At 50.9% G+C, this 17,719-nt stretch overlaps 1 protein-coding gene across 2 annotated transcripts in view; it reads left to right on the plus strand.

The window, feature by feature from the left end:
* The window catches only part of PIK3R6 (phosphoinositide-3-kinase regulatory subunit 6), a 36,386-nt gene extending 21,238 nt beyond the window's left edge, over positions 1-15,148 (plus strand). For both annotated transcript variants that reach the window (XM_010301658.2, XM_075771054.1), the window contains exons 7-20: positions 1,123-1,192; positions 1,634-1,817; positions 2,430-2,577; positions 3,772-3,858; positions 4,305-4,761; positions 5,426-5,525; positions 6,283-6,405; positions 6,922-7,032; positions 8,622-8,712; positions 9,406-9,476; positions 9,687-9,777; positions 10,252-10,322; positions 11,407-11,519; positions 12,273-15,148. In XM_010301658.2, the coding sequence (XP_010299960.2) occupies positions 1,123-1,192; positions 1,634-1,817; positions 2,430-2,577; positions 3,772-3,858; positions 4,305-4,761; positions 5,426-5,525; positions 6,283-6,405; positions 6,922-7,032; positions 8,622-8,712; positions 9,406-9,476; positions 9,687-9,777; positions 10,252-10,322; positions 11,407-11,519; positions 12,273-12,429 (1,874 nt within the window). In that variant the 3' untranslated portion in view covers positions 12,430-15,148. The remainder of the gene's footprint in view (positions 1-1,122; positions 1,193-1,633; positions 1,818-2,429; positions 2,578-3,771; positions 3,859-4,304; positions 4,762-5,425; positions 5,526-6,282; positions 6,406-6,921; positions 7,033-8,621; positions 8,713-9,405; positions 9,477-9,686; positions 9,778-10,251; positions 10,323-11,406; positions 11,520-12,272) is intronic.
* Positions 15,149-17,719: the final 2,571 nt, after the last annotated feature.

Here is a 17,719-nt window from a genome sequence, read left to right on the forward strand (position 1 = left end):
TGTGTAGGCACCACCAGAGTCAAGTCCAGCCTATCTAAGGCCAGGTATATATGCCAGGTATATATATACCCTCTGTCTATATAGGAAACAGGGTGCTTATGGTCCCAGCCTGGGCATCTCAGTAAATTTTGCAGAGGTCTCCTTTCTGGAAAGTGAACTCTCCATCTGAGATTGAGTTGCAGGCTGCCCAGCATGGGCTCTCCCTCCACTACCTGTACATCAGGTTTTAGACACTAAAACATCCTTAGTTTCTGCAGACAACAGTCCCTTTTAGAAAGCAAGTCAGAGGACAACTGTTTTCCTTTTCCTCTACGTTGCTCATTGAAGTTCTTCTGGTTAAAGTTTTCTTCAATAAGAGTCTTTAAAAGCAATCCTTTAAAACAGTGCAAGGTGCAGACACCTTGTGAGGTGGGTGTAAAGTATGAGAAACCTGGTGGGTTTCTCTCACTGGAGAGAAAGTGCCATTCTTTGTAGTCTCAGCCCATCACCATCATCCCAACCCCAGTATCACTTTGTCTGGAGCTCCAAGGTCCACCTTTATCTCACTTGACTTCTGATAAAACAATGATTCGCTGTGGAGAGATGGGGATGTCCAACTAAGATAAGAGCTTCCCTCAGAGCACCATGAGGTTCACAAGATGATTGTACATGGTGTTAGGTATCTGACTGAAGCGGGGTGGATGTGTCTTCCTTGCCCCAGAGCAGGATGAGGGTAAAGTACACCCTTTCTGATTGAGAAATGTCTTGTACTCTTCATACCCACCCAAACACTGTCCCCTCATGTGGCCCCGAGGATGGAAGCCAGGAGTTGGGCTCTTCCTCCTGCTTCCGACTCTGCTCCCAAGCTCATAATCCACTAAACAAAGGAAGGGAAATACAGGAAATTGTTCCTGAATAGAAGGGGTTTTATTTTTATGTAGCATGGCCTATCTTTGTCCTTGACTATTTTTAACTCTGGGCCCGATTCTTGGCTCTTTTACTTCATCTCTCCAGCAATGGGTGTTTGCCGACTTGGCAGACCCTCCATTAGCCTCAACAACTGGGAGCTGAGCTGCTCCAGTGAGTTGTGCTGTTATTTCTCATGCTCTGACTCCTGCGTGTTTATCTTCTTACATTTGCTAGGTATGTTGTACCAAAGAATGGTCATTTCCGAACAAAGTCTCAAAAGCGACCCGTATCCTTATCAGGAAAAGTGAGTAGCGCCTCTTTGAATGGGTTGTTACTAGTTTTTCTTTTACGGTCTCATAGTGAAATCCATCCTTTTCCTGTGCTCTGAGTTAATGTTGGATGGAACAGACAATTTGGACATAAACCACGTGGCAGCACGTGGTCTTGGGGGAGCTTTGCGTTGGGAGAAGCACATTCCTCCCATGTGTCCTGGTTTATTTCCATGGTCCTGGAAGGCAGAGAGCCTTCCTTGGCAGAGAAACCAGGCAGAGAGGGGGAATATCAGCAGCAACCCTCTTCTCTGGACATGACCTGCTCATGCCAGCCCTGATGTCAGTAACGGGGGGTCCTCCTCTCCTCTCCTCTCATCTCCTCTCCATCTCCATCTCCTCTCCATCTCCATCTCCATCTCCATCTCCATCTCCATCTCCATCTCCCTCTTTTCCCATCGTCCCGCCCCACGCAGGATTTTCATCTTTGCTGATCCAGAGCTGCTCTCCGAAGCCATCTGCAACGCGCTGGTCACCGACACGGAGGCAGCTCAGGTGTCCCAGAGCCCCCGGGCGTGCATGTGCTATGTGATCATCCACGCCATGCAGGCAGCCCTGGGCGAAGGCTGCGACGTCAGTGGCCTGAAGGCAAGACTCCAGGTATCTGGCACCACTTCCGCGGCACCATGTGTGGTTTTTCAGTGGTCCTGCTCTTGCTGGGCACTTCAGAGCAGGGAGAGGTTTTTTGGCAAGCAGAGAGACCCCTGCCCCGGCTCCTCACTGCTGGTCTCCATCCCCAGTAGCCCCAGTATTACTTGCAAAGTCATGCTATGAGCAGAGCTGCTGGTAAACCAAAAAAATCTTCAAATATAAAAGAGCTGCTGCAGCAGGACCTAGAGGTTTTGAATCTTTAGTGTGAGTCTTCAGTTCTGCACAGCAAAGCTGGACTCTGCAGCTGAAATATAGGCTCCTCTGTGAGCCCCTGTCATTGCAAAAATATCTCAGCGGAAACGTTTCAACTGGTTTTCTCCAAAACCTCATTCAAGGAACTGTGGGGGCACAGTAAGACAAATATCTGGTTCAGAAAGGCAACTGCAGTACAGTACAGGCAGAATCTCTGTCCCCAGGGACAGGAGGACATTTGTGTCCTCCACTGCGGAACAATTTTTTGCAGGACTCATTTGCCCTCCTTCTGCCCCCTCCCACGGCCCTGCCCGTGGAGCATCTCCTCTTTTCACACCTCCTGGTGTTAATAACTGCTCCTCACAACAGGATATGCCCACCAGCGATGTCGAGCACTGGTTCCGCCAAGTGGTGGCTGCAGTCGAGTGTGCAGGAAATGAGGCGAGCGCAGACCGCGGCCAGCACGCAGCGAGGCTGGAAAAGATTTACCGCACCATCCTCAGCTCCTCGCCAGCAGGTGAGCTCCCAACCAGCCATGCACAGTGGGTTAAGAGACCCGTGAAGCTGGCAGGCCCCTGCCTCACTGCCATGTCCTCGCCATTGCCCTCCCACAGCCGTCCATACCCACCTCCCGTCTGCCTCTGCTTTAGCAGCATCTGTCACTGGGATCAGGTCCTTCCAGCCTGGCTCCTTGCAGTGACCTGATGTCCAGGATGGCAAACTGCACGTGGCAGTGGAAGGCAGGTTTGTCACCTGAGGAAAGGGGCCGTGGCAATCTCTGCTGCTAATGCAGCTGCCCTGAGGCCCAGAGACCTGTCTCCATTGTTTGCAAAGGGTGCCATAGATGCCAACCAGAGGAGGTTGGACAGACTCTCTAGTGCTCTGCTGGTGTAAGATATATCCTGCCATGGCCTAGACTGGGGAGACACTGTGCACCACTCCCTGAAACCTCCTTGTGCTGATGTGGTGGAGAGTGGTACTGCCATCTCCTTCCATCCCTGGCAATGTTCTGTTCCAGCTTGGTGCCATTGGGGCTGCACGGACTATAACAAATGTCCCCATCCATCGCAGCTCCTCACACAAATCTGGGGTAGACCAGAGGGAAATGGGGTCATGTTTCCCTCTTCCTACCTCCTCCTGGTGGAAGGTCCCTGCATCCAAATCCCCTCCCTGGAAAGAGCTGGAGACTGTACCAGTGCAAGATATGGGGAGGAACAGCCAGTGGTGCAGGGAGAGGAGTGGGACCATCTCCTTTTGGTGGCAGTGAGCTATTAAATTGTCTCACTGCTTCTCACAGAGCCATAATGGGTTAAAAACAGCAAGCAATGGTGGGGTCAGAGACCTCCCTTGCATCTCAGCTGAGATTGCCAAGGGAGGTCCTGCCATGTGCATTGGAGGCCCAATGCGAGAAGAATGTTTTATTTATTTTGCAATCCCTCTGCTGTCTGCAGCAAAGCAAGGTCCTTCACTCGTCCATGCCTCAGCTTCCCAATCTCCATTTCTCCCTTCCACCGATTGTGTAGGTACCTTCTTATGGCTGTGACAGCAGAGGTCTGCGATTAGAGCCTCACATCTGGCAAGAAGGCAAACAGGGTGGGAGAGCCCTTGGGGCTCAGCATGGGCTATCTATCTCAGCTCCAGTGGGAGTTCATGCATGTGTGCAGGAAAACCGTCTGCTCCTGTGAGTTACAAGCATCCTTGTTTCCCCCAGGCGATGCTCCGCTCGGAGGGCTGCAGGGTACCCCTCTGCCCAACCCCAACATCAGCTTTCACCTATGGACAGAAGACAACCAGCTCTGTGAGTGCCCCGGGGCCTGTGGCAAGTTCAGATGGTGCCTGAGGCTGGGAAGCCTGTGGGAAACATGTCATTTAGCCCTGATTCTTGGGCAGTGAGTTTCATAACCATCACCCAAGGGCCAGGCTTGTGGAGGCTCCTGCTGACTGCACCAGCCTTCCTTCTTGTGGCGTGTCAGGGGATTAGGGGGTGAGAGGGGTGAAGAAGATAAGGGAAGGGACCCCTGAGAGACAGGCTGCAGCAGGATGTGCCCAAAGTACCTGATTTGAGTGATATTGAGCTCTCTTCATGGTGCAATGTGAAGTGGGACTGAAAGACTGAATATTCTTGGACCCGTTGGTGGAAGTACTGGCCTCCTGGTTTGCATGAGAAGAGGGAAGCTGGGGCAGGACTAGGGCTTACCCTGGGTTTGGTTCTATTCCCCTCCTTGAGCTCCTTTCTTCCCACAGGGAAGGAACTGGTGCTGTTCATCCGCCCACTGTCGCAGAGCTGTGAGCCCGACTGTCTAAGCCAGGACCTGGACAACTTCGAGATCCAGGACATCATTTCGGACTGTGAGTGCTGTGAGCAGACCCGCTTCTCCGTGCTCTCCACCGATAGCGGCATCGAGCGAGACCTGCCTATGGCAGCCGAGGAGCCACTTGCCCCTTTCAGCACTGAGACAGACCAATCCCGGCTCCAGAGGAAGGGTGGCATTAAAAAAAAGCCGTCACCACTGGAGAGCGTGGCCTTCCTGCAGGCTGGCTGCAATGGTCCCGGGCTGAAGCCCCCAGCGAAGCCACAGAGGAGACGGGGCATCCCCCCAGAGCCCGCAGCTCCGCTCCAGAGGCTGCACACTGCTCGCATCGTGCTGCTGGGGGATGATCGGATCCTGGGGCGCCTGGCCCAAGCCTACCACTCTTTGAGGTAACCGGTGACCACAGCCTCTTTGGCTCTGGGGGCTTGAGGAAAGGGACAATGGAGTGGGGGCTTGCTCTTCAGCCTGTTGAAGCAGCCAGGATGGCTGGGGATGGGGTTGGGCTCCACTGTTACCCGAGACAGGATGGGACCCCAGGGTTTTGCACCCAGATGCATCTGTCTTCACTGGCTGCATGGCATCATTTAGCCCTGTTGGCCCAAATAATGCAGAAAGGGAGTTTTTCCCTTCTGTCCATGATATGGGTTAAATGAACAATAAATGAGGCAAGATGTTTTCCTATGCAAAAAGGAAAACTCCTAAAGAAAAGCTATTTTCCAGCTGCCCAGGCAGCTCACTTGGACCAGGAGAGCAGTGTAGGGTGGGTCTGGGTTACAGTGCAGGCAGCAGCCTGGGGACCAGAGCTGGGTGTGGAGGGGACCGCTGGCCCCAGCCAAGAGCCTGTCTGCAGGACCTCCCTTACCCCCCCTTGCTCGATTTGGGAACCTGGAGGCATTACTGCCATCCTGTCACACTGGGCAAAGGAGGCGTGTGAGGAGGGGTGTGCTCCCGTTGCAGAGCAGCTGCGATCTCCTGGCACTGCCCAGCCTTGGCCAAGAGCCATGTTCTTCCACCTTTCCCTTGTGACATGGCTATTTATTTTTCTATTTCAAGGAAACGAGAAACACGGCGAGTTTTCCTGACTCCCAGGCTGAACCTGCAGTTCTACTACATCCCGGTCGTGATGGGGCAGCCAAACACCTTGGCTGTTACAGTGAGTTTGGGATCGGCAGCTCCCGGTGCTGTTGCCGGCTGCCAGCAACTGACAATGGTTTTGGAGGAAGAACAGGGGGGTTTACAGGAATTCACATCTGTTAATAACTTGTTCCTAGAACAAGGAAGATGGGAGCCAAGACAGAGTGGCTGGGCTCAGTTTGCAGGCTGGCTTTGGGAATCCATCAGCCCCAGAGACATTCAGATTGCTCCAACCACCCTGATAACAACCTAGAAATGGTGTTCAGTTTTGCTTCCATGCCCTAGCTATAGGAGGATCAAGGGAGCTTTAGTCAAGGACTCACGCTTTCCTCACCTCCCAAATGCTTAGGGGAAGTGGTCGCCCCTTACTGAGGACTTTGCCTTCTTGGTCATGGCCCCAGTTTTAGTTCTGCAAGTCACTACCTTGCAGTTTATCTTGGGCACATCTCTTCCCCTCTGAAAGCCTTGAGATAGCGATAAATACACAGTTGTACTTCTCACAATATTTTAAGCTGGCCCAGAGTTGGCTGTGAGTCCTGACAAATGTGCCGTTATAAAAATGAGTATTTCTTCTTTTCATTCTTCTCTTAATTTTTGTTCTTGAGCACCTGCTAAATGACTGCTGCCAGAAATGTTTTGCCATCTTCTCTGGACCAAGCAGGGAAGGGGGAGGGATGGCGGAGCTGCTCAAGGGACATTCATACCCCAGGTCCCTCTGCCTCCTCTATGGCTCCTGGTATTTTGATTGTACTCTGAACTGTGTGTTTCTCCTGCAGGACCACCCTGCCACTGGCCAAGAGAATCTCTGCGAGGTGGCCGGGTACCTGGGCAGAGCAGACCCGTGGTACGAGAGCAACATCAACACGCTGTGCCACATGATTCCCAAGCTGGCCACCATGGTATGAGGGGAACCTTCCCATCTCCCCAGCCTAGCCCATTTCCCAAACACGTCTACGGTACCCAAGGATGAGCTTATGCCCTGCAGGGCTCCTCCGTGCCCCAGATAGAGGTTTTCTCCCTGCAAACCCCACCCCAGGCCCAGCAGACCGGAAGGCGCATGCGGCTGACACTGCCCCAGCCCACAAGACCCATTTGCTGCGGTGGGTTTTTTTGGCCAAGGGACAGGAAATGGCAGATTTCAAGAAAGAACATGTAAATGAGGCATTTGCTGAAATACCCTGGCTCTCATTTCCTGGCAGTTTGAGCCACCATCGATAGCCTACAACAAAGGCTGGTAGGTGGGTGCAAGCCTTGCTTCTCCCATTCACTTTGACTAGTTATAGCAGAGCAGCTCAGTGCTGCCCTGGGCGACAGCTCATTCATCGCTCATTATTTACCTAGGAAGGCGTGAGGGTTTGTGGCAGTGTTTTTGAGAAGTGACTGTAGCTGATCCATAATGTGATTTGCCTCCCCAGCCTTCCTCTCCGAGCAAACATCTTGTGACTGATCTGTTCATCACTGATGTCATTGCTTACTACGTCCGCATGGGCTTCCAGCCTGTCTGCTTCCAGGTTTATGCCGTGAAGGTGGGTGCCACAACTCTTGTGCCTCACATGGTCCTGCAAGGGCCTGCAGAGCCCTGCTGCTGGCAGAGCTGTGCAAAGCCAATGGGCTCTGGGGGCTTTTGGCAGACCTAAGCCTGGATGTCCGTGCTCCCCAGCCCGTCCCCTTCTTGCCAGGCTCCCAGATCTACTGATTCTCTGTAGCACAACTCAGCCAGAGTCAATGATCCCAGGAGGGTTATTTCAGGGTCTCACAGGCCAGCAAAGTAGAACCTTGGAATTACCCAGAAGGACACCCATTTCCTGCTCCAGATTTCACTGGACTGGGGTTTGATCAGGAGCTCCAGCACCTCCTTTGGCTTTAGATGCTGTGAGCAAACAGGAGTTTTCTGAGTGGCTTTGCCAAAACCTTCCTGTACCTTGCAGGGGCTTTGCAGGGTTTCCTGAAACACCATTTTATTTATTTCCTGCCAGCTTTTCTCTGAAATGGTATCAGAGTGAGACCTGGCATTTGATATGAGAGCAAACAACTACTGTATTCGGTCATGTAACATCTACCCCCCATCTGCTCCTCTGGCAGTTTTCCCCCTTCAAAGCTTAGGGTGGCACTCATGCACATATCTCCTTTTAATCTACTCGTAGCCAATGTGGTAACCTATTGCAGCAAAGGAGCAACCATTACATGAGCAAACTGGCATATGGCTTGCGGAGGGCTGGAAGAGCTTTGGTAATTGCATCACCAGGACTTGAGCTAATAACATTTAGCTTGTAAACACTTGGAGCACCTGGTCCTCAGCTTGTGTTAGATGGGGATTTTGGGTTTTTGGTGAATTTTTATTCCAGTCATTTCTCCTCCAAAACAAAAATCAAAAGCAAGTGAGAGAGTGGGTGACTCAAGCAGGGGAAGAGGAACTGACTCCAGATGTGGTTTTCAGATAGAGACACCTAACCTACCCTGCTGTCGAACAGGGTGTGATGCTGCTTCATCTGGAAACATTGAGCCTGTTTTGCCTTTTTGGTTAAGACCATGCTGTTCCTCTTTGGCTGCAGAGAGTTTTCTTGGAAGTGAGGGTCAACTCCGACAGGAGTTGGATGTAGGACTAGAAGTGGCTAAGAGAGGTTCTCCAGGACCTTATCTTCACATTTTGCTCAAGACAAGCCCATGAGAAGAAAAAAATTAATAGGTCTGAAGTGACCAGTTGATTTAGGTGTATCAGATAGAAATTACGTGCCTTGAGGCTAAGCCAGCATCTGCAGCCAGGCCTGGGAAGCTACTCCCCTTGACCTGGGTTGCCTCTGGGTGGATGGCTGGGAACAGAGTCATCTGTGGGTGCGCAGTGACACCCGGTGGCAGGGGACACTGCCCGTGGCTCCACTGGCCAAGTCCTCGGGCCTCTTGGCCAGGCCTGCCGTGCTCCTGGGCTTCAGAAAGCAGAGCAAAAGCAGTTCTGTCCATCTCACAGGCCCCCTGGCTGACACGATAAGGTCATACATTCCCTTTGATGATGTCACACCTTTGTACTCGGAGAACCAGCATTTGATGTCACAAGCCCCGCGTAACTTCACAGGGTGACTGAGGAGGAGCTGTTCTTAGAGATTTTCCTCTCTTTCAGATTTTCTTCAATGACCCGGCGCAGGAGCCAGCTGAGGACGTGTTCCTCACGGAGCTGTGCACCCAGGTGCAGGAGAGCATCTCCCACAGAGGTGCGTGCAGCCCCCCCAAGTTGAGCCCTGCGGCAGGGGCTGCCATCCTGGGTGGGGGTCCTGCTGGCCACAACTCCCTCTTGCCCTGTCCCTCAGCCTGCAGCTGTCAAGGCCATGCCGTGGGGCAATCCCTTGTTCCCTGACGAGCAGGAGGCCTCCTTGAACATCTCCATCTCCCTCTCAGGTGCATGACACAAGGCTAAATGAGAGACCTTGTGGTCACTGCCTCCTGGTCTCAACCAGGTTTAGTAGTTTGGCTTTGGTTGGCTCCACGACCCTCTGAAGTTGGACCAGCACCATGTTTTTGTTGGGGAAACAAGCTAGGCTTTACAGCCATCTCCTTTGCCAGATATTTTCCTTGTTAGAAATTCTGCTTCCTTGAGTTGTCAGTGATGGGACAGGGGTGCTTGAAGGCTGGACAGTTACAGCCCTTCCATCAGTGCACTCCAATGTCCAGTCCTATGGATGCCTGCCATTGCTGTTGGGCACAAACCCTCAAGTGAGTCCACCTCACTGGACCCCTGAAGTGCACAAAGCCTCATCTCCCGTAGGCAAGGAGAGAGGGGTGGTGTGCCAGCTCACCACTGCTCTGTGATGGAGGGGGTGGCTCATCCTATGGGAGGACCCCTCTCTGCTGAGCACAGACAGGTGGGATGAGTGAAACCTCAATCCTACCTGATTCCCTCCTTGCAGAGTTAAGCATGACCAAGAAGAAAATGACCCTGGATGGCCCTGGCATAGATCTCACTGTAACATACAGAAAGGTAAGTGGGGCTCTGGGCAGCCCAATATGTCTCTGTCCACAGGGACCCCCAGAATGGCACAGATCTGCCAAAAGGACTGCTCTGGCCCTCCTTCTTTCCTCCGCTCCAGGAGAGTACAGAGAATTTGTGGTGAATTTGTGAAAAAATGTTCCCAAACCTCTCCATGTCTAACCCCCCCTGCCATGGTGAATAACAGAGCCTTTCCTGCAGGTTGTGGTGAGCGACCGGGCGAAGGAGCTGGCAATGTCCTTGCGCTCCACAGGTCTGGTGATGAAAGCCATCCCAGCTGACGAGGCTGAAGGTGGGTTCCTCCTGCTTGAGGCCTTGCAAAGAGAGTTTGCTGAGTTTTCTGGTGCTCAGTAGAGTAAATCTGACCATAGTTGTTCGTGCTGTGTGCCTGTGCTGTGGGGGTTGAATCAGTGACGTGCATATATTGGTGTCATCACAGTTTGTGGTTGTGTGTTTTCTCACAGTCTGGGCCTCCCTGTAATATGAGGTTCAGCATAACCATAATCTAGGCTTGGCAGCATCTTCCTCTTGCTGCAGCCTTCCTCCTTCACCTTGCCCTTAGCATAACCTCTGAGGTTTCCATCCTGAGCATGATGCCATGCAAACCCTTAGCCCATGGAGCTTGCTAGAGTCCTCCTTTTCTGCTGTCCTATGTATCCCATGGACCCGTGGCAGTGCACCTGAGTGTGGGATCTGGCACCAACCCCACTGAAAGCTGAGCTGAGATGTGCCATGGTCCAGGTCTAACATGCTGCTTCTGTTGCAGATCTGATGTGTCTGAATGTGAACATCACTGAAATCGTTCGGATCAACAACTTGTCGGGACGATCATTCTCAGTAAGTAGATGTGGATGCTCATGACCTTGCTGGGGTTGGCCAGTGCATGGAAATCCCTTACGACAATGCTGAAAGGGGAAACACTCTGTGGGGGGAAGAGAACGCTTTGGGGCCACGCTGCTCAGAGGGTGATTTGCAATTACCTAGTCTAGATTTTTGAGCCAAACCCCCAAATGCCATCCCTGCTGCTCAATGCCACATTAAATCTTGTCTCAGGAGACCCTGAAGGACTGAGCTGCTGCTGGGGTGTTTCTGTGACCTCCGGGATGAAGTGGAGAAATAAGGCTTAGTCCTAGTCATTGTGGCTCCATTTAGGTACAGGAGAGGATCTGTAGTTTTGTCATCAGCTCCATTAGCTCCACATCTCCAGCTACATTGCCCTCTCCAGACCCCACGTGTTAATCCCAACAGAGCTCATGAGAATAGAGGCCATTGGAGAAATATTTTAACAAAGCATAAATAAGAAGCAGGAACCTCAATGAATCTATTTACCAACGCAGACAGATGGATATGCAAGAGATAGGACTGAAAACTTGGGCTCCTGTCCTTTTTGTTTTACATAAGAGTTCAAGTAGACCCCAGAGGACACGCTGCCCCATGGGAATGTGTCACTGCAGTTTGAGTGGCATTAAATGTTATTGTGCCTTGGTCATTTGGGCCCTGGAGCATTCAGGCTCTCAGATGATATTTTTAGCTGGCCAGCATACTTTTGCTTATTTTCACCTGGCTTTTGGAAAAACCAAGGTACTGCAGCCCATGCTGCCCACCAAGATACACCACGGCCCTGGAGAACAGACCATGCCCCACATCAGACATCTCAAACCTTGCAACCTGTGCAAGCATTGCCAGTTTGGAAAGTTTGCCCTTGCAAAATTTGACCAGGTTGTGATTACAGAAAAAGGACAAGAGAAAAACTTCCTGTAAAGAAATCACCTTGTGTCACATCTGAGGTTAAAAAAAAAGAAAAAGAGAAATGTCTTCATTTGTCCCTTTCATACCCAGTATTCGCATACCACCCATCACCATGCAGCCAAGGGAAGGGCAGTGAGACACTCACGGGGCTCTTCCTCCTCTCTCAATCCAGGCTGTGGCAAACAGGTTGAAAACACGCAATATCAAAATCAGGAGCACAGAGCAGAGGCCCTTCACGGTGTGTCTGGACAAGGACAGCAGAAGAGCCTACAGGAACGTGATCAGGTGAGAATGCCAGGCGTGCCAGGCTCTGTGCATCTTGCCAGTGACCTTGCACCCCTCCCTGGAAGGGCTCCCAAGCTGTTTCCCAGGGAATCTTAGTCCCGATCCTCATACACAACAAAAGACCCACAGGCAAATACATTGCTTCTCCAGGGAAAGCAGAGCAGAGTGGTACTCTCCTACCTTTGTATTTTCGGGTGATGGTGTGAGAAACAAAATGGTTCTTCCATTTTAAGTAAGGTGCTGTCATTAAGACAGCAGAAGGACAGGTACCTCCAGGGACAACCTGAGATCTTAGATCTCCTTAATTATATCGTTGAACTGATGCTCTCTCCACTGACTGCATTCCTCACCAGGGTATCTCAAGCATATGAAGGTAGGGGCATAGAATTCATCCCTGTGAAAATAGCAGGGATTGATGTGCCTATGGCAGTTGCAGTGATGTATGATGTGTTGGAAGCAAATAGACAGGTGGTTCAAGGTCCATGGGCCATATGGAACATACATAAGATGTGAATTTCTGAGAACTGAACTGAGCCAGGCTGAAGAGAGTGGTTTTGTGGTCAAACACTAATGCACATCAGCTCATCTTTCCAGCCAAAACCAGTTGAAAAAGCATAAAAGCAGCTGCACATCTCAATATGACAGCCCTCCCTCAGCAGTCAGTGGAGAGACCTGATGTTTAGTCCGAGATCAGACTCTGGCTCTCAAGGGCAGATATGCACATACTGTAAACATATTCTTGTGTTCTTGCAGCGTGGAAGTATCCCCTTGCCTAGAGCCCAGCTACTGCTTGCAAAAGACAAGGATAATGAAATTCAACCTGCATGAAACAGAAGATGTGGGGCTTGTGAAATACATGCCCAAGTCTCTGCTGTTGCCTATCAACACATTTGCAGGCATCATCCAATGAAGAAAATGAGAAAAAGCTGGTGTGAGAGATGTAACATTGGGTCATCACAGAGGAGATGGAAAAAGAAAACACACTAAAAGCCACCAGCAGTGATTTTACAATGGTAATGGTGTAAAAAGCTGCAACAGCAGAGGTGGATAGGGCTCAGGGAGCTGAATGACAGCAATGACCACAGCTAACACTCACCTGCCAAGGGGCAGAGTGTTGCTGAAGAACTGAGTTTTAACCTTTTGCACAAGTCAGGGGAAACCTTTGAGCTTCTTCATTTCAGGAAGACTGAGGAAAATACAGCTGAGGTGATGGTGCTTGCTGTGTTCGTGGATCACAGAGCAGCTGCTATCAGTGATATTTATTACGTTGATGTCTCACAGCCCAGCAGGGGATCAGGGCCTATTGTGTGGGGTTCTGCACAGCAAACTCTTCATTCTGGCACAGGGTGATGTATTTGGGCAAACCAGCAATTATTCCCCTGGCTGATTTAGGAAACCTCATTGTAAGCCTGACCACAATTGGGAGAGCATGTGTGTTTAATGCAGCTTCTGTGGAAGTCGGTGGAAAACCTGCTGTTGTTTCAAAGTGGCCACACAAAGTAAGGATGTGTGGAACAGGGACATGGGAAATCCAGTTCAATATTTGGTAGTGGTGATCAGGGCAAGAACAGCTCTCGCTGCCTAGGCAGTGCTGTGGGATGTGCTCAGCTGTAAGTGGTATAGGTCTGCTCAGAGACAGTTTCTTCTTTGATGGAGGCTGCACAACAGCTCTTTGACATCTGAGCTGTACCTTTGAGTCCATCTGGGATTTCGCTGTGGCTTTGCTACGTGACCTCTCTGCATCTGGTCTGGAGCCTCATGCGTGCCGGTTGTGTTTCTCAGGAATGACCACCTACAACCCCAGCAGCAGTGGACCTCCTCCATGAGGTCAGCCAGAAATGCCTCTGCATCCCAGTCTGCCTTGCAACCCTGGTTTGGTCCATGTCTGCTGTGTGGGTAAGAGATGTAGAAGTGGAGTAGTGCTCCTGGGAATGATGGATGGGCAAGATGCCTGGAACTTCTCCGTTCCTTTCCTCTGCTGCTACCACGGTGTAGAAACCCTCTTTGAAGATGGGCCAGGCTGAGCAGTGACAGCACAGCTCCTGCTTCCACCGAGGCTCAGACTAACCCAGTGCTAGGGATGACGGTGCAGGAAGTCCCTGTCTCCATTCCAGTTTGTGGCTGGCTGAAATAATGGAAGAAACACCATGTGTATTTATTGACTTTCTGAATGTGATCTGTGATTTCTGGGGTGTCTCTGGGGAGTCTTTCCTGAATTCACATTAGAGCGGATTTAGGGGCATTCCTTCTATGACACTATCAATGTTTTATTTTCTCCGCTCCCAGGTAACATATTACCTGGGTTGCCTTCACTCAGAGGTGCTTGCTTGGATCAGTAGCCCTAAGAAAGTGTCCTTTAGCTTTGTATATGTGCATAGCAGCTACTCCCAGTCATCTCTATCACTGATGGGGAGTCCCTGGAGCCAGATCTGTGCTACAGCGTGATGCTGACCCAGCTGCAGTGGCACTAGCAAACCTTTGTTAGCCCCGATGGCTGGGGACAAATCCATCCCTCTGTCCCGTCCGTGCCAGGTCTGCCCGGCCCTGTTGAGCGGTACCTCTGGAAAGTCATTTCTGTTTAACCACCCACACCTGGAACAAGGAGCCCACCTCCAGGTATCCCAGTTTGGGGTACTGGAGAGGAGTTTCCCTTCCGCAGAACTGCTCTGAGCTTGTGGGTGGTCTTAGCTGGTTAGGCCCCATGGAAATCTTTGCATTTCTTGCCACGTGCACAAGGCTATAGGGGTTTAACCCCGGTCCCTCTGCCAACAAGCGCAGGGCTGCTGTATTCCTGCTCTTGTCCCACATTGTCACCTGGCATAGCAGGCTTCCTGTTCCCAAGCTAAAGGTTTATTCACTCTCACTTTGAATGCACTGTGCAAACCAAAACAACTGCTGAAATACACTACTGGGGCACAACAGCTCTAGAGCTGCCAGCAGGTGCTGGGTTATTTAACAGAGTAAAAAGCCTCCAGTTCTCAAAGAAGTATTTAATCCTAGATCAGCACCAACAGTTGAAAGATCATGTTGGGCAACAGCAACATGACCATTTCCTACAGAAGTTATTTTGAAATGCTGGCAGACATGGCCCCTCACTCCCAGCCGAGCCAAGCACAGTCCCTGAGCCTCAATGTCCCCCCAGGGGAGTCACAAGGCTGCAAGATCTCAGCAACAGCGTTTGGTTCTTCAGTACTGTTTTTCACCTCACAAGTAAAAAATTGTTGATGACCCCCCAACACCAGAATTAGGCAGGAAACATTTTGGCCCTGAAGGAAGCTGAAGTTGGACAGGAGGCTCAGAAACAAATCAGGAAACGCCTGCTTGCACCAGCTGTTTTCCTCTGTGAGCCGCTGCATAGGGTAACATGGGGTTTAAGGGGTGACCAGCGGCTCTTCACACTTCTGCCTCCTTGGGGCTTCACTGGGGGCTTCATGTACTTACAAAGCCAAGAGACCGTATGCTGGGTTGGAGCGTGTTCTGCAGTGTCCAGAGTTTACTCTGTACAGTTGTAAATGATGTAGATGGATCATAAGTTATTTGTATAGACATCAGAGATCATCTGTATCAGAAGGTGCAATCCTTTTAATACCCATTTAAAAAGAAAAAAAAAGAAAAAAACCCAGCAGAAACTGTCAGTTTGGTTGGTTTTTTTATGGTTGCATGTGGGTGGGGAATAAGCTGGTAGGAATAGAAAGACATCAGTGTCATTTGGCCCTCTATGGCTGATGTCTTCTCCTCCCCACCTTGGGGCTACATGCTATGTTTCACAGAGAGAGACTTCATGGCCAAAGAGTTCTTTTGTGAAGGGATGGGCAGAAATGGCTGAACTGCAGAAATTTGGAAGCAGTAGTCTATAACCCCCATGCTGGCTGTCCCTCGATTCCCCTCTGTCCCGACAGCCCGTTCCCCTTCAGAGCACCCCATTCCTTTAGCGGGGCCAGCCCTCGGCCCAGCACACGTACGCTTGGGCTGGGAAAGGTGTGAAACAGTTAATGAGCTCGTGTTAATGAATTAGCACAGCTGTGAGAGACAGAATTTCACGGGTTGTTTTTATTTACCCCTGGAAATCACTGGCAGCTAATGCAGACAGATCACAGAGCAACCCTAGTACAGGGACAGTGTTCGGGTCTACCCTGTACCCAGGAACTGCCGGCTCCAGAGCAGTTTTATCTTCTGCACAGGGTCTGGGTGAAATGCCTGGAGAACATGGCAGGGGGACCTCAAGGGCATGTGGGTGGACAAGATCACCTGGAGACTGGGAGAGCACAGAAACCTGAGTGCAGGGTGCATTCCTAAATAATGGAGCCTGGAGGTAGGGCTTGCAGGCACAAACCCTCCTGGCACAGCGGTGTGAGGGGCTCTACCTGCAGGATTCCCCACCTCCCTCCAGCTCACTGCAGAGACTCCCAGCCTTTCAAAGTCCCTCCTGAACACATTTATTTACGCCATGAAATGACACTTGGTTTTGCTAAATCAAAATGCCTCAAGCTCTCTCTGCGTGCCCAGCGTGATGCCGAGCAGAGACGCAAACAGCGGACACTGGTTGACGCTGAGCTCGCTTGGCCAGAGTCTGTCTGCGTACCTGTGTGGTGGCTTGCTGTGTCACCCCATGGTTCCAGCTGCGTCATGCCAGGTCTGGCTCCCAGCCTGAGTCACTACCACCTCCTCCTCCTCCTGCACAAACCCGGACCAGCCCAGGTGGCCAGCAGCGCTTTGGCACTTGCAGGTAGTTAAGGCAATCCCAAGCCAGCTCTCTGTGAGCTCTGCATTCTGAACAATGTCCTCCTTCCATTGCCTCTCCCGAAATACAGCCTAGGACAACCTGAAAACACCCACTGGCTGTAAATTATTAAACACTTTGTGAAAAAAGAATACGAATCACCTCTTTTCCAGGGAGCATTCTGTACTGAAATCAAAACCTTCAGAGGCAGAATGAACTCAGCAATAAGAAATCCTGGTATAGATTATTTTTACATATAGAAAGAAAATTCATCTCCCACCAGCTCCATGTGAAAACCTAGGGACTGATCGAGGGGGAGGACAACGCTGCCTGGCCACCGTTAACATGGATCAATGTGTCTCTGTCATACGACCTCCCCAGCAGCACCACTGCAAGGTGCCAGGAATAAATCAGCTCTACCAGCAGTGTTCACAGACCCATCCATATTTCACATCCCACTGGGCTGGTTTTGGTAGCTCTGCGCTCAGGCAGCTCTTCCCTTTTCTTGGCTGAACTCGCTGAGCCCTCCATGGGCACCCAGCGTCCCGGCGGTCCTACCTGCCTCTGTCCTGACAAACCGTAAAGCCGGATGAGAGCAGCCTTCAAACACTGCCGGGATAAACACAAAATGGGGAAAAGCCTCTCATAAAGGTGTTTCAAAGCAAGAAAATGCAATTTCCCCATGTCTTGCTTCCGGTTCATTAAAGTTGAGGCTCTGCTGTTTTCTGTGCTGCACTATGCTGTTGGCGTGTGTTCTCTGGGTGACCCCTGGGGCTGAAAACAGCTCCATGGGATTTTGGTGTTGCCACAGCTGCTGAAATGGCCCCTGTGGACACTATTTGCATGAACACGCGACATGGCATGCAGAACAGCCGGCTACAAAGCACTGTAGTAAAGCAGGACTACGAACACATCATTCAATGCTTGGGAACAAAAATGAAGAGTTTGTGCTGAAGAAAGGGTATTCCCTATCAGAAATGATGATTTAGGAGATCTGACTGCACTGAACTTCTGAATTCAGTGATTCAGGAGCCTGTTTTTATGTGTTTCCTTGCATCTTGCCCATTACCACAGCAGAGGCATTGCCACATCTGCAGGTACTGCTGGAGACCACCAGCACCTGAACAACTGTTCCCTTATGGATGCACATGGTGTAAGTGCTCAGCTGCCAGCCCTTCCCAAACCCCGCAGGGCTTAAAAAGAGAGGAGCAGAGCTAAGGTGTTAGCACCAAGAGGAGCGGTGAGCAGAGAGCTGTGGGGGCCAGGGGATGTAGCTGCAACTCTGGGGCAGCTGCTTAAACTCTCAGGGTGTAAAATTCATTTGGGAATACTCGGGATAAGCTGAAAGCCAGGAATGATGCAAAAAGGGATCAGTGCTTGCTGTGGGATTAGGATGTAAATTTGTTTTCTCATAGAAATAAGCCTTAACAGCCCTGGGAGCCAGACTGGCTGACTTCTACAAGGGAGTTATGGGGTTAGA

Source organism: Balearica regulorum, chromosome 18 (genome assembly GCF_011004875.1).
Source record: "Balearica regulorum gibbericeps isolate bBalReg1 chromosome 18, bBalReg1.pri, whole genome shotgun sequence".
Lineage (NCBI taxonomy): Eukaryota > Metazoa > Chordata > Aves > Gruiformes > Gruidae > Balearica > Balearica regulorum.